Genomic DNA, 25,959 nt, shown 5'->3' on the forward strand with positions numbered 1-25,959 from the left:
GAAAAGACCCCTGTCAGCATGGGAGGAGCTCAAGCATCAGCCTTGGTTGGGGTGGGGCGGGGGGGCGGTGTTCCACCCCTGCTAAGGCACCCCTCTAACCCACTTCCTCGCCCCCCCCACCCCCATCCCGGGGCCGAGACTGAATTTAGTCTCCAGCAGGCCCTGGGCTGCTTGTTTTGCAGTAGGAAACTCTCCTTCATAAGGGTGCTACTGTTGGTATTGTTTATTTGTATTTTTTTTTTTTTAATTTCCAAAATTAAGGAAAGGTTTATAAAATGGGGTGGGGGGGGGCGGGGAGGAAGGAGATGGCCAGGGAGGCAGCGACCCCAGCATGTCCTAGGCTCAGCTCGGCTTCTCCTAGCCTCCCCCCTCCCCTTCCTGTTCTGAATGTCGAGAAGTAAGCAGGCCGAGCTGCCTGGGCTGGAGATGCGTCTAACAAGGCCCTCATTGTCTCAGACAGGTGTGAGATTGGACTTGATTCGGGGCCAACACCTCCAGTCCCCGGAGCCAGCTCTGTGAGCCGAAAACATGCACCAACCCTCCAGTAATACCACTGCAGCCAGCCAGAGTCTCAACAATTTAAGGCTTAACACACACAACATAAATCAGAGGAGGATGGACCGGCCGACCGGCAGTTTCTTGGGCGGATGCCTGCAGACTGTCTGCAGATCAGACCCTGCCTGTTTGGGTTATTTGAGACCTTTTTTTTTTTTTTGGGGTAATATAAAGATGAGAAACTGGGTGGAGCAGCGCACAGAGGCACACTGGTGTTTGCCCTTTCTTGTTCCAACGGCCCCTGCTTCTTCCTAAGTGCTGTTTTGAAGGGACTGCTCAGGAAGCTTCATTTTCACTCTTAACCAAAGACTCAGACTGTGTTCGAGCTGGGCAGGACAGGCAGAGGGAAGCCGAGCGTTCCAATACAGATGCTGTCCATGTGACCTTCATGCAGTCATTCCACCTCACTGGGCTTCCAGTTTCTCCTCTATCTGATGGGGTGGGGGAACCATCTCATGCTGGTTTAGCTTTCTCTGACTCACTCATCTCCAGTGCTCAGAAGTTCAAAGTCACTATATAAGAACTGCCTGAAAGTGAAAGGGTTAATTGCTCAGTCGTGCCCGACTCTTTGTGACCGCATGGACTGTAGCCCCCCAGGCTCCTCTGTCCATGGAATTCTCCAGGCAAGAATACCGGGGTGGGTTGCCATGCCCTCCTCCAGGGGATCTTCCCGACCCAGGGATTGAACCCGGGTCTCCTGCATTGCAGGCAGATTCTTTACCATCTGAGCCCCAGTGGAAACCTCTGTAAGAACTGCCTAAAGGAGGAAACCATCATCTTTGGCAGAAAACTTGCAAACCCTCTGAATGCTGTTTCTGAGTGGATGGGATTCTTGGAGCAAGCAAACACCCATCACAGGATTCCGTCTGGTCCTTAGGAACCTGGGATCCGCAGAGCCCAGAGCTCCAGACCCTGGGGCAGGTGGTCGGGACAGACTTCGGGAGGCAAGGAGGAGACGACAGGTCTGTGCTGCTGGTTTGAGCAGAGCCTCCAAGTCCCTGTTTTTCCCGTCGCCTCTGAATGAGGTATCATTTCGGAGAGACGACTAAAGAGTCACAGCATCTCGACCTAGGAAGGAGCCTGGAAGCCCTGCCTTGGTACAGCGCCTCAGGGAGAGAGGCATCTGGGCTGTGCTCCTGGGATTCCTGTGACGGTCCCGGTGGCACTGGCCGAGCCATTCATGCCCTTGACCCTGAATTCACCACCAAGGTCATGGCTACCGCAGGGATGCTGGCCAGGGATCCTGGCCAGGCAGCCTGGCTGTTCCTGCCGGACACCATTCAGGGAGTGAACAGCATGGGACTTGGCAGCATCCTGGCAGGGGATGAGGGGACCGTCGCTCAGTTTGAGCCCTGGCCTGCCCAGGCCCCCCCTCAATGCACTCCCACGGCTGCGACCCCAGCCCATCACCCTTCACACCTGTTTCCTGGCCTCCTTCTAGTCCGGAGGTGGCACAGGCCACAAGAAAGGCTTTCAAGGCCCAGGCTGGTGGGGAGACTCACACAGGAAGGTGAAACGCGGTTCAGAGAAACCTTTTATAGGTGGTTCATCCAAAATGCAGAAGAGGCTGACCATTCACATTCTCTGAATGCGTCCGATTCATAAGGGGACGGGCACATAAGGAGACAGTTCAGGGGTCCCCCCTTGCCCCCGGCTGCTGCCTACGTGGGCCCGGTGGTCAGAAGCGTCCCTGCAGCTCTACCCATGTCTGCACCCCTAAGCAGGGCTTGGGGACACTCGGTGGGACTGAGGAGGGCAGCGGGTGGCCTTGAGATGGGTGTTCTTACTTTTTAACAAGATCCCTACTCCTTCAGTAGGAAATTCAGCATTGAAAAGATGGAGACAAAAAGAAGCCGTGATACAGAATTGAACCAGGGGATCCATCATCATCTCATCATCTCATCTCAGGAGGTGAGATGAGATGGAGGGGCAGAGCAGGAGTAAATGTGCTGGGGTACCCTCTGTACTGACAGTGGAGCCCATGAGCTGTGCCCCTTCCCACCCGCCCCATCCCAAGAGAAGGACGGCTGGCCAGTGGGACGGCCCCTGGACTAAGCCCCAAGACTCAAGAGTTCAAGTTTGTCTCCAAGTGTCACTGACACTCCTGGGCCTTGATGCCTCGTGCATGAAATGAAGGACTTCCAGAAAGACATTTTTGGGGCTTCCCAGGTGGCGCTAGTGGTAAAGAACCCGCCTGCCAATGAAGGAGACTTAAGAGATGCAGGTTCAATCCCTGGGTCGGGAAGGTCCCCTGGAGAATGGAATGGCAACCCCCTCCAGTATTCTAGCCTGGAGAATCCCATGGACAGAGGAGCCTGGTGGGCTACAGTCTGTGGCATCACAAAGAGTAGGACACAACTTAGCATGCACACACACGCTAAGACATGTAAGGTCCCTTTCAATTGTAACCTGATAGCTCAATTGGTAAAGAATCCACCTGCAATGCAGGAGACTCTGGTTCGATTCCTAGGTTAGGAATATCCTCTGGAGAAGGGATAGGCTACCCACTCGAGTATTCTTGGGCTTCCCTGGTGGCTCAGCTGGTAAAGAATCTGCCTGCAATGCGGGAGACCTGGGTTCGATCCCTGGGTTGGGAAGATCCCCTGGAGAAGGGAAAGGCTACCCACTCCAGTATTCTGGCCTGGAGAATTTCATGGACTGTATAGTCCATGGGGTCACAAAGAGTAGGACACGACTGAGCGACTTTCGCTTTCAACTGTAACCATTTCGATTCCATTTGACCCTGTGGAGCAGTGGGTCTGGGCCCTCTTGTTAGTTTACCCAAGGAAAGCGAACATGAACAAGGCTGACACCAGGATCACTCCTGCCCTTGTCCACCCCAGGGCTCTCATCGCTCCTGGAAGTAAGGAGACACACAAGGTCATTATCACAGAGCAGGTGTGTGGCTCCCAGGAGAGAACCGACGTGCAACGCCCTGGTCACGCAGCCACACTGCCAACAAGAGCACGATGATAGCAATCATAGTAAAAAGACCACTGACCACAGAGGAGTGTTTAACGTGTACCGGGCTCTATGCTAAACACATGACAAAAACATATCTCAGTCCCTGTTCACGAGGAAATGAGAGTCAATACCACACGCCCGGCATCCAGTGCTTTGTGTGTATTAACTGAGTTCATCCTCACAACTCTCCAGTGATCTAAGCACCATCATTACCGTACCCATTTCACAGATGGGGATCACAGGGCAGAGAACTGAGGTAATTCTTGCAAGGTTACCTAATCAGGAAGTGGCCAACCTGGCATCTGAATTCCCATTATCCATATCCACACCTATGGGTCCAGATTCTGCTTTCCTCATATACTGCACTCGGGGGGTTTCCATGTGTTTTCGGAGTCCCTCTGATGAAAAGGTGGGAGGAACAGCTGACTGATGGGGTGGATGAACAGAAGAACTGGCATCCCACTTTGACGTTCGCAGGCCACTGTGTTCTCCCGTGAACAGCCAGGCAGAAAGTTTGAAAAATAAGAGAAATTCCTTACAGAGGCTCTAAGGCGTCTCCCCACCCCCGCCCTCCCCCAAAGCGTGAAAGAACCAAATGAGGAAATCGGGAAGAGATTCTGGAATAAGAATAACAAGATTTCCTCTCCCTTCCACCTGAATTGGCCGTCCGTAATTCTGCACAAATTCAATTGTAAAGTCAAGCTTTGTAATTCGTGGAGAATCATATTAAACAGAACCACGTCTGGGCAATGGCTTTTCCCATTTAGCAACATATGTTGGCTCAGAAAGCCCAATCACATAGCAAAAATATTATGAAAAAAAGAGCCTCTTAATCAAGGGAGCAGAGTGGGGGGAAGGGGGTCTTGGGCCATCCTTGCTGGCTTCCTGAGAACTGTGGGGGTTAATCCCCAAGAGCCCCAGAATCTGCCCAGAATTACAACTTATTAGAGTTTAGGGCCACCTTGTTAATGGCCTTCATGATGGGTGAGGGTGGGGACTCACGTGGCTGACAGCCCCTGAGCTGGCACAAGAGGCAAGGCGCCCAGGACCATGCCATACACACTGTGGTGGCTGGTGGTGGGGACTACAGCAGCCAACAGCGTCAATCACTCCAGAAATGTGAACCACAGCCACTTTGTGATTGCCTTCAGTCAACGTGCGAACCAGGCAATGTCCTCATCTTTCTTCCGAGGCCCCTGGCTCCAAAAACAAGCCGGGTGTAGACCCCATCACAGACACACGCTGCAGTTTCAAACCTGGGTGGCGGGCGGGGGAAAGAACGGCACGTTTCAAAAGTTCCCACGCTCATCCTGAAGATCCCAGTCCCACTGGATGACCCACTGAAGCACAGCTTAAAACTCAGGCGATTTACAACCAAGGACGGATGCAGATTAACAGACCCCGAGAGGAACGATCCCAATAAACCACTTAATGGGCAGAAATGCAAAGTTGAGCCCTTGAGCTTGTGCTGACTTTTGCAGATATTTTAATAACTTTATCATTATATAATCTGCCATCTGATACATACAGAGAGATGCACTAATGGCCGAAACGGTGGGATAACCCCCAGGAGACGAAACAGAACAATGAGGTTCGCTTCCTCAGATGACCTACAACTCCAAGAAGTGCGATCACTTGTCAGATTATTTCTTCCTCCCTTTGTACCCCGAGATACTGTTTAAAAACCTACCCAGCAAGTGTATGTGTGCAGCCCTTCCCAAGATGCTGATCTGGCCTTGGAATGAAGGACAGAGAGAACTTCGTCCGCAGTAGGAATCAGCGAGAACTGAGGTCTGGAGACTTCATGCCTTAAGACAGGTGAGCTGCTGCCAACCAGGGTCGTGCTGACTCCCTGGGGCTCCTCAGGGACCTTCCTTGCCCTCTGCTCTAGGGATGCTCTGGTCTTCTGACCCCTGTGTGGTCATACCCAAGTGTCAGATCCGAAGGACCATAACTTATCCCCCTTCAAGATCCCCAAAGGACTGAGCTCACCACTTCGAGGACCCAAATCTATGGTTAACCAGACCCGGTGACACTGACTTATGGGGGCTCGGATCCAGCGACGCTGGGTGGGAGGACCAGCAGGGTGCAGAAATAAGTCCTCTTGCAGCCCTTCGTGGTGTGTGTTTTAACGCTCAAGTTTCACCAGCCGCTAAGTGACCTGAGGAAACGCTCGGGTCAGAGTCCCCCATTGCCTCCTCCGCCTGTTTGTCCACATTTTTTCCAGGTGGGAAAGTAAGGAGCGGGGTCCCATTTTTAGAAGGATGACCTGCTTGCTACTGCTTACAATTGGAGGTTCTTTCCCACCATCTTGAAATGATACTTGGAATGTTCTTGACCCTGAGCTGGTGTGAAATCACGATGGGCCCTGAAGTGTTGGTACTTGAGCTTGTGTCTGGAGGGAAGGACTGTCTTTTCTGCCCAATGACTGTCTTTCCTACTCATGGCTCATTCAGGGGCCTGGTGCCATGGTTCTGTTTTCCCTGGAAAAACACTTATTTCTTTTGAATAGTACATGTTTACATTCCATGCCGCTTGGAAGAGCCTGAATTAGACACTCAATCTCAAGATGCTCCAAAGCTTGATCATCAAAAATCAACTGGATAAGAAGTGGTACATTCCATTCCCCACCCCCCACCCCCATAAATTATTAGAAGTGCCCAAAGAAACAGGAAATAAATATGATTGGCCAGTGTTTGTTTTTAGGGTGAGTTCTATACCATTATTATCATTATTTTTTATTTACTGTGGCTGGTAACTGAATCGCTAGTAGCAAAACATCACATGTTCTGCCAGAAAGAGATTACGGAAGAAAAGTGTACAGGTAAAAAACTGGGTTCGTCAGTGAAGATTTTATTTACCGGAGGAGTTTTGCAATCCGGATCTTTAATCTCCGTTAACAATTGGGCTGCTCTAGGGCTTTGAAAGCAATTGTTCAATAATAAGAAAGCTCATGTGGGGCTAAAGGCTTTGCAAGTAAAATGTGAAAATACAAATACACCCTGAAGTGGCTGGGAAGAGTTGCGCGTTCCCCTGCCTCTTTACATTTTCCCCAAGCTCTGGAGCTCAGAGGGCCAGAGGGAAGGGAGGGAAGACAGAAGTAATGACCGTTCCTCAGCATTGTTTCAATCATAACAAGTTGAACTTTAAAGAGCACGAAAGTAACTGAATGACAGTGGACCTGTGGTTCTCTTCCATGATGGGGGGTGGGGGGAAGGGGATAAAGCAAATGAGGAAGATCAGCTCCATTTGGAGAACTACAACCAACAAGCAAACACAAGTCTTTTTTTCCCTCCCCAGAGCCTTTTTGTTCCTATCGGCTTCTACTGTTTGCCCCCTCTCTGGGTACAGACTTTTGGTAAACTCTGATACTACTTCACGGCCACAGTCAGAGTTTTCGTTTTTAAATATCCAAATGTGAAAGGCTATCTTGGGGTGATTTGTAAATGTGGGATTATGAGATATGCAAAGTGAATCACCAGCCTTTCGCAATGGGTTTCTGGTCCACAGCGCCTGACCATTAAAGCCATTTTTAACAAGGCAGCTTGTTTCAAAACAAGTGATATGCCGGGCTCCGGGCGGTCACATTCTTGAGTCCATCCCAGCTGGCCGGCTGTGGTCTCCATGTCATCTTCTGTCCCTACGCTTACTCCCAGCCACTAACTATGTCATGAGCTTTTGGGGGCCAGGGCGAAAGGCACCCAGGCCTCCTGTCTCCTGCTTTTCATCGCCTCCATATTCCAGGGAAGATGCCCTTTCTCTACGACCACTGGGTCCTGTGGTTCCATCAACATAGGTGGGCTAGGAAATGTTAAAAACTATCTGATATCATCTAGGAAAAAAAAAAAAATCATGCGCTTTTGTGGTTGGAAATAAAAGGACCCTGATATGAGTTCCAGCAAGTGAGGGCCTGAATGAGAGTAGCTGGAAGATGTAAGTGTGGCATAAAATGCTGAGTTCACATCTACCTGCCCATCACATCTGTTCTGGAGGAAACAGACAAGGGAAAGTTGCCTCTGAACTCAACCTGATGCTCCCATCCTTTCTACCTTGGTGTAATGGGTTGAATGGTGTCCCAGAAAAGCTGTGTCCATGTTCTGATCCACAGGACTATGAACATGACCTTATTTTTTTTAAAAAAGGGTCTTCGCAGGTGTAATGAAGTGGAGGATCTCAAGGTGAGGTCATCTGGGTTATCCAGGGGGAGATGGGTGTCTAATCCCATCACAAATGTCTTTAGAGACAGAAGAGGAGGTGACACAGAGGACGAGGCCATGTGACGAGGGAGGCAGAGGTGGAAAACGATGCAGCCACAAGCTCAGGGAGGCAAGGAGCCACCAAAGGTTGGAAGAGGCGAGAAAGGTTCCTCCTCTAGGAACTTCAAAGGGGGTGTGGCGCCTTGATGGTGGACCCTGGCCTCCAGAAACGGAAGAGGATAAATGTCTATTGTTTTAAGCCAGTAAGTTTGTGGCAATTTGTTATACCAGCCATAGGAAATTAATATGCTTGGTTTGGTGATGCTGATCCGAATAGCCCACAATTACCAAGCCTTGCCCATGGGCTGGCTCTCATGTCTGCTGTTTCACCTTTCGCAGTGGTTCCAGGATCGCCAAAAGTAATTTTTACTCCCATTTTGCAGACAGGGAAACTGAGGCTTTCAGAGGTTTGGTAACTTGCCAAAAGTCCTACAGTGATACATGGTGGAGGCCAATTTGGGGCCAAGGTAGTCTGTCTGTTGAACTCATTCTTAGCCACCAGGCTCTACTATCTTTCTTGGCCATGAGATTTTCAGCTTAACCTGCCTACTGTTTCACCAGCAATGGCAAGTAAGTGTTCCAACTACAGCTGTGTTAAAAACTTACTTTTCTGAACGAAAACCTTTGGGTGTGTGTGTGAACAAAAACCTTTGGGTGTGTGTGAGAACTGGCCTAGAGATCACAAGAATAAGGGAAGATTTCAGAATGTATCAAATTCACAGAAGGAATATTAGGATCAAGACCTAAAATGAACCCTTCTTTCCTCTAATTAGGAAAGATGTCCACAGGCATTAACAACGTGTTCCGGAAAACATGGTCTGATCTCCTTGAATGACATCCATGAAAACGCTCGGTCTGAGAACGCGGTCCCGCTAAAACGTGGTTTATGATTAGTAGGGTGACAGCTCGCCAGGTTGGCGGCTCCCCTGAAGGGCTGGTTTATTAAGTACTTAGCTGAGAGGCGCTTGTAAATACATCACAGGCATTGGAGCAGCACTCTTCAAGGGGGTTCTGTGTTGGTGACCATGCGGTCCCTAAATAGAGTGCGGAGAAAAAGTAAGGTGGGCCGCCACTAAGCACCGCTCTGTAAGTCACCCTAGGTCTCGGATGGAAAGCAAGGGCAGCCCGCACTGCTGAAACCATAGGCAGACTAGGAAGCCAAGGCCTTAGGGCCTTTCTTAAAGGAAAAACAATACAAAAACTTAGCTTTTTCTCCATCCTTCATCCCCAAAGTTTTTAAATGTCTATGATGCAACTGATGGGCATGAGCTTTTCAAGCTTTCCTTAATACTGATACATTGTATCAGCTAAGAAGATGGAAAACAGGACCTGAGTTCTGAGTTGCTCTAACTCTCTCCAGTCATCTAGTTCTAACACCTTGTAACCTCTCTGCCCACGGGTGAGAAGAGGGGCCCAGGAGAGCTCTTCATTCTGTGTGCACTTCACTGTTTCTCCTTCCTTCCCTCCCCTTCTTTCCCCACTTCCTTCTTACATTTATTTATGTTTATTTATTCATGGGAACACCTGATCCAGGCTTGTTTTCCGTGTAAGAGTCTGCTGTTATAGACCTTGCCAGGCTCTCAAACCCTACTCCACCTAGATAAGAGAGCTGTGTTTAGATCACTCCTTTTTCATGTTCATAGCATGTCTTGTAAGTTGATTTCTAGAACCCTCCATATTTTGCTTTGTGTAACCATGACCATTTGTAGATTGACACAGGAGAATGACTGACTGCAATCTCCAAGGTAATGCAACCGTTCCTGGCTCCCTACTTTGTTTTTGAACTTCTAGAATTGCTAGAAGAGAGAGAGAGAGAGAGAGAGAGAGAGGACAGGGAAGGGAAGAGATATTGTGCATTTTATTTTACCCCCAAGGCTGGAAAGGGAATTTCTCTCTCCTCCTACAGAAAATGAAAAGATTTTTTTTTTCTTTTTTCTTTGGTCAATCCAGCTGACAAAGGTTGACATAAGTAACCCAGTATGGCTGAGAAACAAAGTCAACTCAGTATCTCAAAAAGCTACCCAGATAATAAGTGCCAGAAAATGGTGTTTCCAAAGTAACTTTGGGTAAATCGCTAGCAAAACAAAATAACTTGGAATACTAAAATTTAGGAGATGATTTCTGAGCCACCAGGGAATCCCTTCTCTCTCTCTCGTCTTAAGAGGTCAAACCCCGTCAGTCATATGAAAGTCTTAGAGCACCCACACTCCTGCAGGCTGATCAGACGTTGCTGGGGTTTAGAGGTTAAGAAGGCCTCGGTGCCACTGAAACCCACAAAGAGAGCCTTCCACGCAGGAAGGGTTGCCCCAATAAAGTGAATGGACGGCTAAGAAGCCCTCTGCCTACCCACACATCTTTCCCTTCACGTGTGCAGTACTCAGAGAGTCATTATTCTGAGTTCAGCCTTCTTTCCCCTATCTTTAAAAACACTGCTGCTGCTGCTGCGTTACTTCAGTCGTGTCCAACTCTGTGCGACCCCATAGACGGCAGCCCCCTGGTCCCCCTGTCCCTGGGATTCTCCAGGCAAGAACACTAGAGTGGGTTGCCATTTCCTTCTCCAATGCATGAAAGTGGAAAGTGAAAGTGAAGTCGCTCAGTCGTGTCCGACTCTTAGCGACCCCAAGGACTGCAGCCCACCAGGCTCCTCCGTCCATGGGATTTTCCAGGCAAGAGTACTGGAGTGGGGTGCCATTGCCTTCTCTCTTTAAAAACACACATGTCTCCAAAGCAGGAAGTGTATTCAGGTGCCCACCCCCGAGTCTGGCCCTAATGGTTCATTATTATCAATACCTCACGATAATAGAACCCAGTCTAATCAGGACTGCCGAGGGAATGACCAGCCCAGCACTGCTCCCATCTCCCCATGGGCAATGGGGGTTTTACTTGACACTGACCAACCCTGTGTCTAAGTCCTTGATCCCAGGGTGGGAGCCTGGGAGAACCTGCCACCCACCAGCACTGGTTTTGGAGCCAGAAAGGGTCTCCGTTTGAGTTCACTTCCAATCTTGGAGAATTCTGGCAATCGTTAACCTCTGAGGTTCAGTTTCTCTGCCTATAAACCACATCTACAGGATTGTAGGAATAACACAATGTATAAAAAAGGTCTGACTTGTACCAAAAGATAACTGTTCCCATTAAAGGGTTAAGCCTTGTGCCTTGATGCTGATGGCAAGACAGACCAAAAACAAAACTTGGCTTCTTAAGTTTCTCTGGTTTTGACAGTTTTCTGCACCAGTAGATTTCACCCTGTCTCTGCTTTCCCCGAAAGGAGGGAGTTACATACATGGCTTAAATGTGGTTCGTCATTTTTGGTAAATCAGGAGTCAGATTCTTAAACCTATTGCTCGGGTTGCCTGAAGCCATCTCTAAGGGGAGGTGTGGCTGACGCGGTGGCGGCGGCTCCCTGTTTGTCTAGACTCTGCCTGGTCCATCTTTCAAAAGAACGTGTGTCGAGTTTTCTTTCCTGTGACTGGGAAAGAAATCTAAAACTCAGCCCCACAAGTGCGTGATGATGTCCTGACTTGCTTAAACGTGCAGCCATGACCAAATGGCTTTCTGTTTGATTTTAAGACCTGGTAAAGTAGGAAGTTGAAATTAACCTCAGCCCTTCTATAGCTGAAACCTCAACAAATAAACAGTGGTTTGATGGCATGGCAACCTAGCCCCCTTTTCCATCTGTACCCTGCTTCAGATCATTTGAGGTGTCTATTTTGAGTGCTTCTTAAGCACATCTGATTCTAGATAAATAGAGGCAGTATCCTAGATCTGTGATTTCGTACTGAAGGAGTTAAAGGGCCAGGCACGACCCTCCGATGAAGCCCGAGAAAGACCGGGTCCATCAGCCTATCGACCCAGGATCTCTCGGAGCCCCTAACTGCTGACGATTCCACCAGGCTGAAAACATCCACCCATTGGTTCGGCACGGCTGTAAAACTGCTCTTGTTAATACTATGGGGATGTTTTTCTTCCAACTACTGCGGCCATTTCAAAGAGAGCCATAAACACATGCTGAATTTTTATACAAAGCATCTTCTTAAATATAATATAGAAGCTCTAGTGCTAAGCTGGGAAAATAACCATTTTCATATCCATCAAGAACAAAATGAAAGTTTTGGCTGAAAGAGACTTTACTGTGATTCCTGTTAACTTTCTAATTTCAGGGAAAAAAAAAAATCCCAAGGGTCTACTCGAAACAGGAAGAAAGTAAAAAAGCATTAGATTTCTAATGGGAAAAAAGAAAGGAAAAGGAAAAGTCGTTTTACATAAAACTCTCCCAGATACTTATTTTTTAAAAGCTGTTCCTACAATTTTACAAGTGATGTCCTGAACGGCAAATCATATTTTGAAAAGAAAGGACATCGGTGACATAGTTAACACATTCTCTATAGAGTAGCAACTAAGACTCCAGGGCACTCTGAAAGCAAGTTATTATTACTTAGAGGTTGCAGAAGTAAAAAAGTTTTTAAAAGGAACAAGAAAGGGGGTTAAACCTGATACTGTGCTAAGCATACAGTATTCCAATGAGCTGAGGAATGCCTGTCAGTGGCAATGCCTCAGACCGAGAGCTGCTGACGGCTGAGGATAAGAATTCAACACCCCACCCCCAGGCCCACCATTTTCTTTTTGGTAAAGAGAGTGAGTGTATCTGATCAGGAAGAGAAATCAGATCTGGTTCACTCTTCGCCAAAACCGAAACCAAGCCAGACTCCTGGTGATGATTTCCACTGGCCCCCGTGTGGTTCAAGTTTCCATTGCCTTTCAAAATGCTTCATAATTTTGGTTTCAAGCAGTAGAAAAAGGCAAATCCCTTTATCAGCCCAGAAGTAGAAATGGTCAGTGACGCAGTGAGAGGATAAGAAAACAGGTCTCCCCTTGAATGTTACAAGTGGAATCCTGCAGATGACACACATGTAAATGGCCCTAAACACAAGATCCAGCCATCTCCTGAAGAATTTTATTCTATTTAGAAGAAAAGCAGCAATTCCCCCGCCCCGCCAAGCCCATCTCACTTAATGTGCCATTTGCTCTAGTTTCTCATACACGCTTGCATTTTGGAATTTCAAAAAATCAATATGCATATTTTGAATGAGTATGTGATGATGAAGCACCAGGAAACCAATGGTTTCATGGGATCTCTTCTTAAATACAGATCAGAGGCAACTGGAGATGAGAGGCAGCCCTCCCAAAGCCAAGCTTGGGTTTCTGCTGTCCACCAAAGGGCTCATCTACAGAAAGACCCCTTGACAGCTGTCCGCATAGGATCTTACATGAGGGGGATCTCTGGGAATTTTTCATGCAAATAAGAGAAACTTCCCCAGAGACGTGAGTGTGAGAGTGAACGGCATGGGCCATCAGGCGCTGGGGAAGACGATGGAATTCCCTTTAGAGAGCCCCATATGTGCTAATCCCAAAAGAAAGCTATGGGCTGGAAACCCTCAAGGACTTGGGATTCTTACGCATCTCACAATAACAGCTCAGAACACAGAGAACGCCCGGGAAATCTAAGTTCTGCTGTCCCAGAAGGGCAGGTGCACGTCCCCTGCTGGCCACCTGCCCCAGATGGGCCCCTTATCTTTTCCTGTGAGTCAAGCAAGCCTGCCCCTTTGAGAAAGGAATCTTACTGCGACCCTACCATACACAGCTGTGTCCCGCACGCTCTGAGAAAAACCACTGCATTTCGGAAATTTGAAATGGTATCACAGAGCAAATAATCACTGACGTCAGTGCTTTCTGCAGTGTAAATGAACTCTGGGTATTATCTCATTTGGCACAGTGCGTTTTATGCAATTACTGTATTTTACAGTGTTTTTGCCATTGCCAGCTAACCCCTACGGTGGTGGAAGCAGGGAGAGTCCACCTTCTGGACTGACTGCAAATTCATTAGTTGCAATGAATACCCTGAATAGGATGGCATCCAGATACTCCTATGTCCTTATATTTTCAAAAGGACGTGCATAAAATACAAACCCCACAAATAATCGGGAAGGACATGAAATGTCTTAACCATCACCTGGCTTGATGCATGCCATGTGTATCTTCAAGCCAAGTTAAGTGAGAAAATGGCATGGCCAGAGCTCCTGCGTAAGAAATTCCAGACATGATCTACATAGGGATATATACATATCTGGATATACAGGACTTCCCTGGTGGCTCAGTGGTAAAGAATCTGCCTGCCAATGCAGGAAACATGGGTTCGATCCCTGAGTCGGGAAGATCCCCTGGAGGAGGAGATGGCTACCCCACTCCAGGATTCTTGCCTGAAGAAATCCTCATGGACAGAGGAGCCTGGTGGGCGACGGTCCAGGGGGTTGCAAAGAGACAGACAGGACTGAGAGACTCAGCAACACCCTCTCTATATCCTCTGTAGCAGGGCCTTTCAGTCTGGGGGTCTTGTCACAAAGCAACTCTGACTCAGTAGCTCTGGGGTTGGCCAGGGGTGGGGTGGGGTGGGGGGACACTCTGCTGTTATCAAGCTCCCAGGCTGCTTGCTGGTCCAGGGAAGTGGGGAGGAGAAGCCACGATGGGTCTGGGTGGGTTCTGCCCAAGGGCGAGGCTCCGTCCGGGTACTTACCCTGCATCTGACTCTGAGGCTGAGGGTTAAAGGCAGTGGAGTGGTTCAAGGAGGCCCGAGGGTTGGGTGTGGGGGCTGGGTGGTGTGGGCTGACCCTCATGGCCGTTCGCCGCAGCTGCTCCAGTTCACTGAGCCGCTCGGAAAAGGACAAGCTCCCAGGCTTGGTCTGATCATCTAGTTTCTGACGATGTCCTATTGTGGGGAGGGGGTGGGGAGGGGGAGAGGGAGGCAAGGAAGGAGGGAGGCAAGAGATCAGAAAATGTACACTGCGGATTTGCTAGAAGTTGGGTGTTTCTGGGTCTCCCCTCCCTCTCCCCTCACCGCCTCCCCGTGCCCCATGTGGACCTGCTGGAGACCTGCTCATTCACAGGCACCCCTGGGGATTCGGGGCTGGCACATGGGGGGACCCCTTTCGTCACATTGCTCATGGAGCACTCCTTCGATCTGACCCCGGGCGCCCACCTCAACCTTCTGCACCCATCTGTGTGGGGCGGAAGGCAGAGGGTACGCTGGGCTTGGTGGCAGAGGTGGTGGATGGTGGGAGAAGGGGGGAAGGGGCACGTTGTTGGCACTTGTTTGGCCCTGAGCTGTGGGCTGGAGAAGGAGCCCCAACAGCTTGCCCCCCAACACACACCCAAGCCCGGCTGGTTTCAGAGCAGTGAAGTGGGCCCTGGAGCTTAGCGGCAGGCCCCTGCCAACAGGAAATGAGGTGTGGCTGCAAACCACAGCCCTGGGAGGTCAGATTTCCTGCTAAGTGCGGGGCAAGGGCCCCTTCTCCACTCCTCGCCAGCTCTCTGAGAGCATCCTCTCCTCCCTGGAGCCGACTTCCCCGGGCTCGGCCTCCATGGGTCCGAGATTCGCAGCAGCTGGGGCCCCTGGAGCCCAGAGTGGGCTGCCAGCAGAGTGGAGGCGCTTCCCCGGGGGGCCTCTGGAAATCCAAGGTGGGGAGGGGGACCCTCAGCACCTCGGGAGCCAGCAAGTGTCCTTGCCTGCCTGGCTCCTCGTCAAAGTCACTGTCACCAGGATGCAAGCAGAAACCCTTCACTAGAAAAGGGCCAGGAGGGTTGGACTTCCTCTTTCTTCCCTTAGTTCTTCATCAAAATGTCTTTTTAAAAAATGTATTTACTTTCTGACTGCACTTCGGGGCTTGTGGGATCCTAGTTCCCCGATCAGGGATTGAACCTGTGCCCCGTGCAGTGGAAAGGTAGAGTCTTAACCGATGGATGGCCAGGGGACTCCCCACAATGTCTTTAAAGCAGAGATTTAGGCCCGTCAAGCAGAGCTGAGGATCCCAGGTACCCATGTAGCCACGAGGGTTAGAGGGGTGGGGCTGGGCTTGGCCAATTCTTTGGAAGAAAGAGCCACTGACCAATTTCACAACTCACCTCCTCCCCGCCTCTGTCATCAAGGGACCTCAAAACAAGACTGGGGAAGCAGCCCCCTTGGCAGCACACTCCAGTGGCCTTCCCCATGTCCGACCCCCTCCTCAGTGAGAAAGATGATCCCTGGATTCCAGCACCCCCGCTACCACCCCCAGTCCGGGGTGGGAAGGGATTTGGGAGAAGTACATTTTAGCCCAGCTACCAATGGCTACAATTATAAAATTAAATTTTATAACTTGTATTATGGTTCCAAATCTCCGTGGTTTGCCGTTTCTTCCTGCTGCCAGGCCCCTTGGCACAGCTGATGCTGTCTCAAATTCCAGACCAGAAAAAGGACCCACTATACTGCAGCGATTTTATCACGAGCAAGACCTGTTTGGCTCCAAGATGAGGAAAAATACTTAAGCATAATATTTGTGTAGTTCAAATGCAATGCTCCCTCTTTTCATGTGTCACCAAGGCAAATCTGGTCTCTGATTCAGCCCCTGCAGCCCACAGCCCTCTGCCTGAACCAGGCAGCCCATGTCACGTGGGCCCAGCACACATGCAAGGCCTCTTACCCGCTGAGTATTTTAAGCACCGGCCTTGTGGGTGAAAGGCCACAGGGCCAGCTCCCAGAACAACCCCTGCCACGCCTTTTCCTCAGAGGGACGAAAACAATCTTTTTCTAGAACATTCTATGTCAGTCCATCATGGAGTCGTTCGTGGTCTCCGGATGGAGCGTCTCGGAGACTCCTCCCTCCTCTTATCTCTGAGACACATTCTCGCTTCCTGACGGTCAGACTGAAAAATCTGAAGCTTTCTTGCTGAGAAGCAAACGATACCAACTCAAAGGTCATCCCAAGCACATTAGTATGGCCCTTTCCATGCCTATCACCACCTAGCGCCTGGAGTTAGGAGTCAAGGAGAGAAGAAGGCAGGACACATACTTCTGGAAAGTTCTACCACCTCAGAAAGAATGCCAGTTGGCATGGGGGGTGGTGCAGAGGCTTCTAGCAGGTTTTGTACCCATTTCAAAACTGCACACTCCTTGGGCACCCAGTGGTGTTTTTTTTAAGGACAGTGTGTCAAGGACAATAGGTGATCCAGGAGAATGATGTGTACCAGATCATTCCGAACACATGCATTTGGTGTTTTGGAGCCTCCGGCCAGCCTTTGAAGAGAGGCCTTCAGTTGTATCTACATCAATCCCCAAGCTTGGGGAACACGTGCCACCAAGAAACTAAACAGTAATAAGTCATTTCAGGGAAGCCACTACTGTGGCTGGGCACAATGCAAGATATATGTATATTTTTTAACGAGACCCCTTCTCATCACCCTATGCTTGAAAAAGAAAGTTTCAACGTGTGAGCAGTTTTTGCACCAGCTGACACCTGCCAAAATCGCAGTCATTTACAGAGATTAACTGATGACTGTCTGCTTCAGCAGGAATGTTTGGGCATAGCTCTCAGAGAAAACAATTCTTCACTCTAAGCTCTGTTCTAAGCCCTGAGAGTCTCAGGGCTGAGTTTAATGCCGGAGGAGGGGTGAGAGTTCACCCCACACCCTCCCTGCATGTGATCCTGGAGTTAAGTCAGAGCGGTATTACTCTCCTGGGGACCCTGAGACCCTCCTCCCCACTCGAGCTGGAGAGCTGGAACACCGAGACACGGGGGAGATAAAAAGCATTATATTAAAGGTGTGGTTCTGATGCATTCAGAAGCTACATCAAAGGAAGACCTAATTCTTCTTTTCTGAAACCATCAGATTTCGTGTGCCAAAGAGCAATATATTTTTTTTTTTTTGCATGAAATATAGAAGCTTCCGATATAAACTTTCAAGCTGGGGAAAATGAATGCTTTTTCTGTCTCCAGTTTCCTGTATCTGTGTGCAATTAAGATGTCAGCTTGCTCCCTGAATTTTTAATACAGGAGTATGGAGAATGTCCACTATCAAATTCATTTTTCTTCTTTCTTACTGACTACTGGGCTTTCTAGGGCAACAGGGAATTCAACCCTGGATCAAACCTTCTGGTAGAAATTATGTGAAGCCTTGAACACATGTATGTTGGCAGCCTGGATTTTTTGGACACGTTGGCAGCCAACTGTGAATGTTTACAAGGTTGTCTTGAACACAGTCACAACCTCGAGATGTCATACAGGGACATCGGATCCTAAATTATTTTTCTCTAGTACTATTCTCACATTTTTTTAAAAAGTACTTGATTAGAATTTTATATTTATGCAAAACTATACAAAGCCAAAAGAACCACCACCAAAAAGAATAAAAACTAATTCATCCCACCTGCTAAATTTTACTTCATTCCAAAGACGTACGTCCTGCAGTCTTCTGGAATGGGTGCCCACTGGGCATCCCTAAATGTTAGGATATTTGTGATGGTTAATGAGACCAGCTTTTAGTTTTCTGCTACTGAAAACAAGGCTGAGTGGGTATGCGTATTTCACTGACAACTGAAGTCCCCTTTTCAGGAAACCATTGTTGATCTGTGGCTCAAAGTAACTGAAATACAGTATAGATCATTCTCGAATTATAATGGCTAACGTCCCAATAAATCCATCCTACACTGAAAATATCATAGGCTGAAAATGCATTTAAAACACCTAACCCATCAAACATCTTAGCCTACCTTAAACGTTGTCAGCACATTAGCCTAGAGTTGGGCAAAATCATCTAATACAAAACCTATTTCATAATCACATGTTGACCATCTCAAGTCATTTATTGAATACTGTGCATAATGAAACTGAAAAACAGAACTGTCGTCTGAATACAGGCGGTTGCAGGTTTATCTGTTGTTGATCCCTAAGAGGTCATGGCTGATCACACAAGCAGCTCACCACGCATCGCGAGCCCAGGAAAAGATCAAAGTTCACAATTCAAAGTATAGTTTCTACTGAGTATGCACCACGTTCATGTCATTGTAAAGCAAAAAAAAAAAAAAAAAATCCAAGTAGAACCATTCTAAGTCAGGGACAGTCTGTATATGATCATCTATGAAAGAAAATGGATAAGACTAGGTTGTCACCTTTCCTTGTCAAGTTTTGTGTAGAGAGAATCATTTTCTGACAGCAAACATGTAAGTCCATGTTTTTGATGTAAGTTTACTGATTTTCTTGATAGATTCTCAGCAGAAAAATTAGAAAAGGCATGTACTCAAAGCATTGTCAACATGAGCAGCTGAGAAAAACTGATGCAAAATGAAAAGACCAAAAAGACATCTATCGATATAAGTGTGTATATACACATCTCTGGCTTCCCTGGTGGCTCAGCAGAAAAGAATTAGCCTACAATGCAGGAGATGCGGGTTTGATCCCTGGGTCAGGAAGATCCCCTGGAAAAGCAAATGGTAAACCACTTCAGTATTCTTGCCTGAGACAGTATTCTTGCCTCCTCCACGGACAGAGGAGCGTGGTGGGCTACAGTCCACGGGTTCAAAATAGCAGGACACAGCTTAGTGACTAAAACCACCCATGTATATCTCTGTCTCCCTCCCTCCATCCATCCATCTATCTCACTGTGATTCTTTTAAAAGGGTGTATCTTTTTTAAAAGATGTTTGCCAATCAATCTGATGCTAATGACAATATCTGGATATAAAAACATCAATATTTCTTTCTTTAATATGCTATCCTTTATGGACTAGGGAAAAGAAACTGACGAGTCTAGAAGATAGCTCATTTTTCCTGGTATAGTATTCTAACTTCTGGGCTCCAGAGTCAACAAAGTCATTGGGACTTTAAAGCAATGATTCTAAATGTGGATGTGACACTTCCTCAAAGCCCCTTGCAGGTGGTGAAGTAAAGCTTTCTAACTGCAAACCTCTCCGTCTGCTGGCTAATGAACACTGGGAAATATTGTCCCATATTGTGTATAGGTTATATATACACAGATTTATATATATAATTATATAATAATGCATAGATTGTATATACATTATATACACAATACATAAAAACATATGCTGAGATATGTTACTATACTGGAATACATACTATCAGTTCAGTTCAGTTCAGTCGCTCAGTCGTGTCTGCCTAATTGCAACCCCATGGACTGCAGCACGCCAGGCCTCCCTGTCCATCCCCAGCTCCCTTAGTTTACTCAAACTCATGTCCATCGAGTCGGTGATGCCATCCAACCATCTCATCCTCTGTCATCCCCTTCTCCTCCTGCCTTCAATTCTTCCCAGCATCAGGGTCTTTTCAAATGAGTCATACTATAATACATGTTTCTATATCACTCAATGGTACATATACACGGGTAGCCTAACTTTGGAGTGCTGCAGTTCACGTGGTCGCAGGGAGTCAGACACGACTGAGTGACTGAACAACAACAAGCCCAACTTTCCCTCCACCTCCTCCCATACCATTAAGCTTAGAGTACAGCGCAAGGCTGAAGTCCTTCCGAACTGAAAGGCTAGAGGAATTAGCTTCATTTTTAAACTCCTACGTGGCAGTGAAGTTCAGAGAGATTATGTCATTTACCCAATCTCACACAGCCAACTAGACAAACAGCAGGTCTGAAAACACACCCACTCCCTCAACCCCCCCCACCCCTCACGCTCCATGCACTTAGAAATACCCATGTCCCTGACTCCCACATGATCAGAGCCACAGTGTCCCATGGCTGTCCATCGCAAGGACCCTGGACACTTGCACGACATGCACATGGTCTGCCTTGACGATCCCACTTCCGTTCCCGGCTTGCCTTAAAACAGAAGATAGCCAGAGCTGTGAGGGGGACCCCTCCCAGAGAGCTGGGTCTCACACATCTGTGTGGGCATCAGCCTCCTGATGTCCTGGCAGGTCTGGGGGCAGGACCGCCAAGTTCAGAAGAAGATCAGGGCGACGCAGAGGCTGCTGGGGTTCCCGGGTAGTGTGACGGTGAGTGTCAACCACTCCTCCCCACCGTGCACGTGTTTCCAACCTACTGCTCATCTGTTGTGGGCTGGAAACTAAAACACCAAATCTACCAGAACCGTGTTTAGACTACGTGTCCATGGACACTGAGTGATGGCCTTGTTTTGGTGATAACTATTTTGTGGTCTTTAAAAACCTTTTTTTTTTTTTTTAAAGATACTTCAGCCTGCTGTAAAGAGTGCCTGAAAATGGGAAAACTCTGCCTGAAGACAGCTGTGACTGTCTCTCTCCCACCATCCTGGAGAGGACCCTGTGAGTCACTGATGCAATCATCAGGAGGGTCTGGGAGGGGAACACAGAATTCTCAAATAGGAAATGACTTCTGCCCTGTTGTCTAAGGAGAGGCTTCAGGGAACAGCAGAAAAGGGTTACGTGGATCCTATGAGTCCTTCCCAGAGGGTGTTCATGGGCTGTGCTGTGCTTGGTCGCTCAGTCGTGTCTCACTCTGTGTGACCCATGGACTGTAGCCCACCAGGCTCCTCCGTCCAAGGGATTCTCCAGGCAAGAATACTGGAGTAGGTTGCCAGTGCCTTCCTCCAAGAGATCTCCCCAATCCAGGGACCGAACCCAAGTCTCCTGCATTGCAGGCAGATTCTTTACTGTCTGAGCCACGAGGGAAGCCCAAGAACACTGGAGTGAGCTTCAGTGGAGAAGGCTATCCCTTCTCCAGGAGATCTTCCCGATCCAGGAATTGAACTGGGAATCCTGCATTGCAGACGAATTTTTTTTTACCAGCTGAGCTACCAGGGAAGCCCGGGGGTGTTCATACGGATGCTTTAATCCCTCTCCCTGAGAGAAACAGCATGGCACCAGCGAAATGGGACTGCCAGTCTGGATGTTAATAACTCTCCATCCTAAATCTGCTTTTCTACCCAACTTTCCTGTGGACAAGAGCAAGTCTCTTCATCGCTCAGCCTCCTTATCTGGAAGCCTGGAATTAAAGGACTAAGACGGATTACTGCAAGGGGCTCTGAAAGCATTCACAGCAATTACATCTGCAGGGATTCGACTCAACCGAATCCTGTTTCACGACTCTAAGCAGGGGCTCTCTTGAACAACTTCACATGATGTTAGGACTCTCAAGAGTTTGCTTTCTGCCTCTTTTTCAGGCAGATCCCTGGCCTTTGGGAGCCATCAGGCTGGTCTTCAGAACCCTAACTCTAAAACGGGAATTTCTCCGGCCTGCCCTATCTTGGGTGCACTGATGGCTGGCAGCTTTGCACAAGGCATCCTGAAAACTCACTCCCTACCCCGTGTCTCCTGCTGTTTCAGCCATGGCCCTCTGAACAGTTACGAGCAACCTGGGATGTCAGTTTTCACAGATCCTTTCCCCCTTTCCTCTGGAGCCTTCACTGAGCATTTCCTGGGACCTACCAGCCAGATCATCCCTTTCTGTTTCTGCCCCTTCCCCACGATGGCCCAAAGGCTGCATCTGGAGGGAATGGGCTGTTCAAGTCACCTTAAAAACCTGCTAACAGGTTGTCAAGGGCTGAAGTTGGGGGGCAGGGGGGTGGGGTGGGGAAGACCACTGTGCTGAACCTTAATCCAGGGTATCATCTTCCTGCTTCCCTCATTGGTTAGAAAACAATGGTACTTTTCAGTTCCCTGGCCATGCCCTCCCATCAGTGGTCAGAGGAATGTAGGCTGAGATCAACACCCATCGTCCCACGTGTGCAGCTGTCCAGCTCCCTCACCCACATGCCTGGTACACAGCTTCTCTTCCCTTCGTGCGTGAGCCTTCTAAGTCATACGGAGCCGGTGGGGAGAAGCCACCAGGGTGCCAACGCTTCCTAGGCCATGAGTTTCAACCGACTGATTCTATAGATGTGACGTTTACCCCCGGAGAATCACCAACAAGGACTGCAATGGGTATGGTTGAGAGGAGCTTAGGTTCTCTTGTAGGTTGCTGTTCAGTTGCTCAGTTGTGTCTGACTCTTTGCAACCCCATGGACTGCAGCATGCCAGGGCTCCCTGTCTATCACCATCTCCCAGAGTTTGCTCAAACTCATGTCCATTGAGTCGATGATGCCATCCAATCATCTCATTCTCTGTCGTCTCCTTCTCCTCCTGCCTTCAATCCTTCCCAGCATTAGGGTCTTTTCCTATGAGTCAGTTCTTTGCATCAGGTGGCCAAAGCATTGGAGTTTCAGCTTCAACATCAGTCCTTCCAATGAGTATTCAGGGTCAATTTCCTTTAGAACTGACTGGCTTGAGCTCCTTGCAGTCCAAGGGACTTTCAAGAGTCTTCTCCAACACCACAGTTCGAAAGCATCAATTCTTTGGCACTCAGCTTTCTTTATGGTTTAACTCTCACATCTGTACTACTGCAAAAACCATGGCTTTGACTAGATGAGCCTTGGTCGGCAAAGTGTCTCTGCTTTTTAATATGCTGTCTAGGTTGGTCATAGCTTTTCTACCAAGGAACAAGCGTCTTTTAATTACATGGCTGCAGTCATCTTCCGCAGAGATTTGGGGGCTCAAGAAAATAAAGTCTGTTATTGTGTCCAGGTAAGTGAGTGAGACTTGAGCCTGTGTCTTGGGGGCTTGTCTATCCGGGGTCTTCCCATCCATGGTCCTACACTGGCTCCTCACAGGGCATAACGTACATACTTTAAAGGTCAGGCTGGCTTTTGCTAAGCCTACTTTCTAGACTAGAAGGCAGACAGCCCGAATTCCCTGCTTTGCTCCAGCCATACCAGCCACCTTATGACTGCTCCTATATGCCTGCCTCAGGGCCTTTGCACCTGCTGTTTCCTCTTCCCAGGACATGTAGTCTCCAGATACACTTAAGTTTCATCTTCTCCCTGAGGAATTTCTCAACACCCTAGATTAAGCCGCACCTTCTCCAACCTGGCCAGTTCCAAGCCCTTTATCGCTGGTTTTCTCCATAGCATTTATTAATGTTATTTATGGTTTGTCTCTGCCCACTAGGCTGCAAGCTCTATGAGCCAGGGACTTTGTCCCTTTTCTTCACACCTGTATCCCCAGTGCAGAGAAGAGTACCTGGCACACAGCAGGCTCACTGAACATTCACTGACTGACTGACTGACCAGCTGAATGCTGGTGCCAACCAACTGTCCTCCATTAGATTGTGGGGAAGCAGGATTATTCAGGGCAAAGGAAATCTGAACGACGGTTTTTAGCTGAAATAAAACTGTGGAGGGCTCAGAAAAACTACTTAGGGAGGAAAAATATCATCATGGAACATAAAGAGTTTTCTGTGGAGAGCTGTCTTACGGGAAGTTGAACAGTCTGTAAAACTGGTCCTCTCTATTTTTTTTTCTTCATTACACAAAAAGATAAAAAGAATGGATAAAAGGCCTTTTGTGTGGAGCTGAGTGCAGTACCCTCACATAAGCAAGGCACTGCTAGAGCTTGCTTGTGTTTTTGGAGAGAGTATCCCCCCACATACACACTCACACACACACACACACACACACACAGCGTCTCATGTCCCTAGACACAGGCTAAGACACAACTGGTAGAGCAAAGCCTGACAGGAAAGGTGTAGAAAGTGGAGAGTGAAGCTGGCTGGGACCACGATGAGAACAACTAACCCAGACTTGAGGCCAAAGAGCTGCATGGGGTCTGCCCCCATCATCCCCTGCTAAACTGTGCCCTCAAAATTCGTGGGACAAAAACACGAAGCAAAATGGGGTTCCCTGAAGTGCCGGCTCACGGTGACAGGCAGTGGGGTTCTTAGCTCATCCCCACGAGCTTTCAGAGACCCGAGGCCCCCTGAAAGCAGACGAGTCAGGACGGGTAGTCATCAGTCACCATGGTTACCCCCTGTCTCTGTCTGGTGACTAAGGAGGTAATTGCAGCTTAGGGCAGGGGACCCGCCGGGTTTCTTGTGCTCCTGACCAGAGGTAGCCCTCTGCGGGGGCAGGTGAAGCAACCATCATGGATGGGTGCGGACAGCTCACAAGTTCGAGATTCTTTCTCCTCTGCAAGCTTGTGACTGCAAGTACTGTCAGCCTGTCCTTGGGGAAGGGGCGGTCTGCAGAAAACCCCATGAACTGGTAAGAAAAAGTAACCCCGGGGTGGTACCTGGGAGTCTGTGGATCCATTAATCTGAGGGGCTCCTCCCCACAAGGACAGGCTCTGTGAGTGGCAGGTGGCTTTGGTAGGATGTGTTTTTGGTGGTGAAGCAGGGGTCGAGTTGAGAGGTGTTAACCTGGCTGTGGAGTCCAAGCCTCAGTAGAATTAGCCCTGGGGAAGACAGGCAGGCAGGCTTGGAGGAAGAATACTGTCCCAGACGTCCATAGGCTCCACCTGCTCCCTCCAGCTGCCTGGGTGATGCTGGTCTCCCACAAGCCTTCTGACACCCCTGCGGGTCTCCACTCCCCTCCAAGACCTGCACACACTATGCACAAAAGACAGAGGCCCGTTCAGACAGGGCTGTTCAGACAGGGATGCGGTAAACTGAGGGCCCTGGAGGTTGGATGGTATGCCTCAGTCAATGTCGGGTGAATGAATGAATGAATGAATGATGAATGAATGCATTCAAGAATAAATAAATAGATGTCCAGCCCCCTTCCTAGGCTAGACCTACTCAGGGTCGTACATCCTACAGCAGTAAGGAAAATTCAAAGGGTAAGGAAAAATTGCCTCTCATTGCTAAAAGCTCTCCTGTTGGTCCCTGGTGAATGTGGGGTGGGTGGGGTCTTTCCCAGAAGCAGGGGAGGGGCAGGAGCGAACAGCACCTGATTCCCGTCTTCTCTCAGGTTACAAATGCCCACTGACTTCTGGGCCGGCCTCACAGCAGCAGGAGGCCAAAAGGCCAACTCAAAGCCCTCGCCCAAGTCCTTTAATAGATAGCCAAGCAGGTGCCAAAGGACAGTGGCCTTCTGACCACTCACTGAGCACATGTTCATAAGAAAGCCAATAGTAACCAGCAGTCATTTGCAACCTGTCCTTATCCCTACCTCACGCCATCTAAAGAAAAAGCTGGCAGGTTATTTTGGGGATACTGGCCTCACTCAGGCTAACTTATTATCCATTGTTGCCCACACACAGCTGAGAAACAGCATCGGTGGGGGTCCTCCCCGCTCAGCTACTTGAAAGGGCGATGGCTCTTTGTCCGGGACTCCCCAAGAGGCATTGCACGATGACAGAAACGCTGGTCCTGTGCTTGCCAGGCAATCTTGGGAGGGAAAGTTCTATTTATGTCAAGACGCAAGTGCCCCCTATTCACCCTGATGACCCCATCTGAGCCAGCGCTGGAGGGAAGGACAAGAAGGGTATCAATACTTCCCTCCAAAACCCCTGCACGGTTCTCCCATCCGAATCCTTTCCAGACTGGAGAGCAGCAAA

At 48.8% G+C, this 25,959-nt stretch overlaps 1 protein-coding gene across 6 annotated transcripts in view; it reads right to left on the minus strand.

Moving 5' to 3' along the window:
• Positions 1-25,959, minus strand: part of RUNX1 (RUNX family transcription factor 1) — a 274,888-nt gene that overhangs the window by 29,718 nt on the left and 219,211 nt on the right. For 5 of the 6 annotated variants that reach the window (XM_025293398.3, XM_025293413.3, XM_006071986.4 and 2 more), the window contains one exon: positions 14,347-14,538. The exons of the other annotated variant lie outside the window; for it this stretch is intronic. In XM_025293398.3, the coding sequence (XP_025149183.1) occupies positions 14,347-14,538 (192 nt within the window). The remainder of the gene's footprint in view (positions 1-14,346; positions 14,539-25,959) is intronic. 6 annotated transcript variants of the gene reach the window in all.

The sequence above is a fragment of the Bubalus bubalis genome, chromosome 1, assembly GCF_019923935.1.
Source record: "Bubalus bubalis isolate 160015118507 breed Murrah chromosome 1, NDDB_SH_1, whole genome shotgun sequence".
Classification (NCBI taxonomy): domain Eukaryota; kingdom Metazoa; phylum Chordata; class Mammalia; order Artiodactyla; family Bovidae; genus Bubalus; species Bubalus bubalis.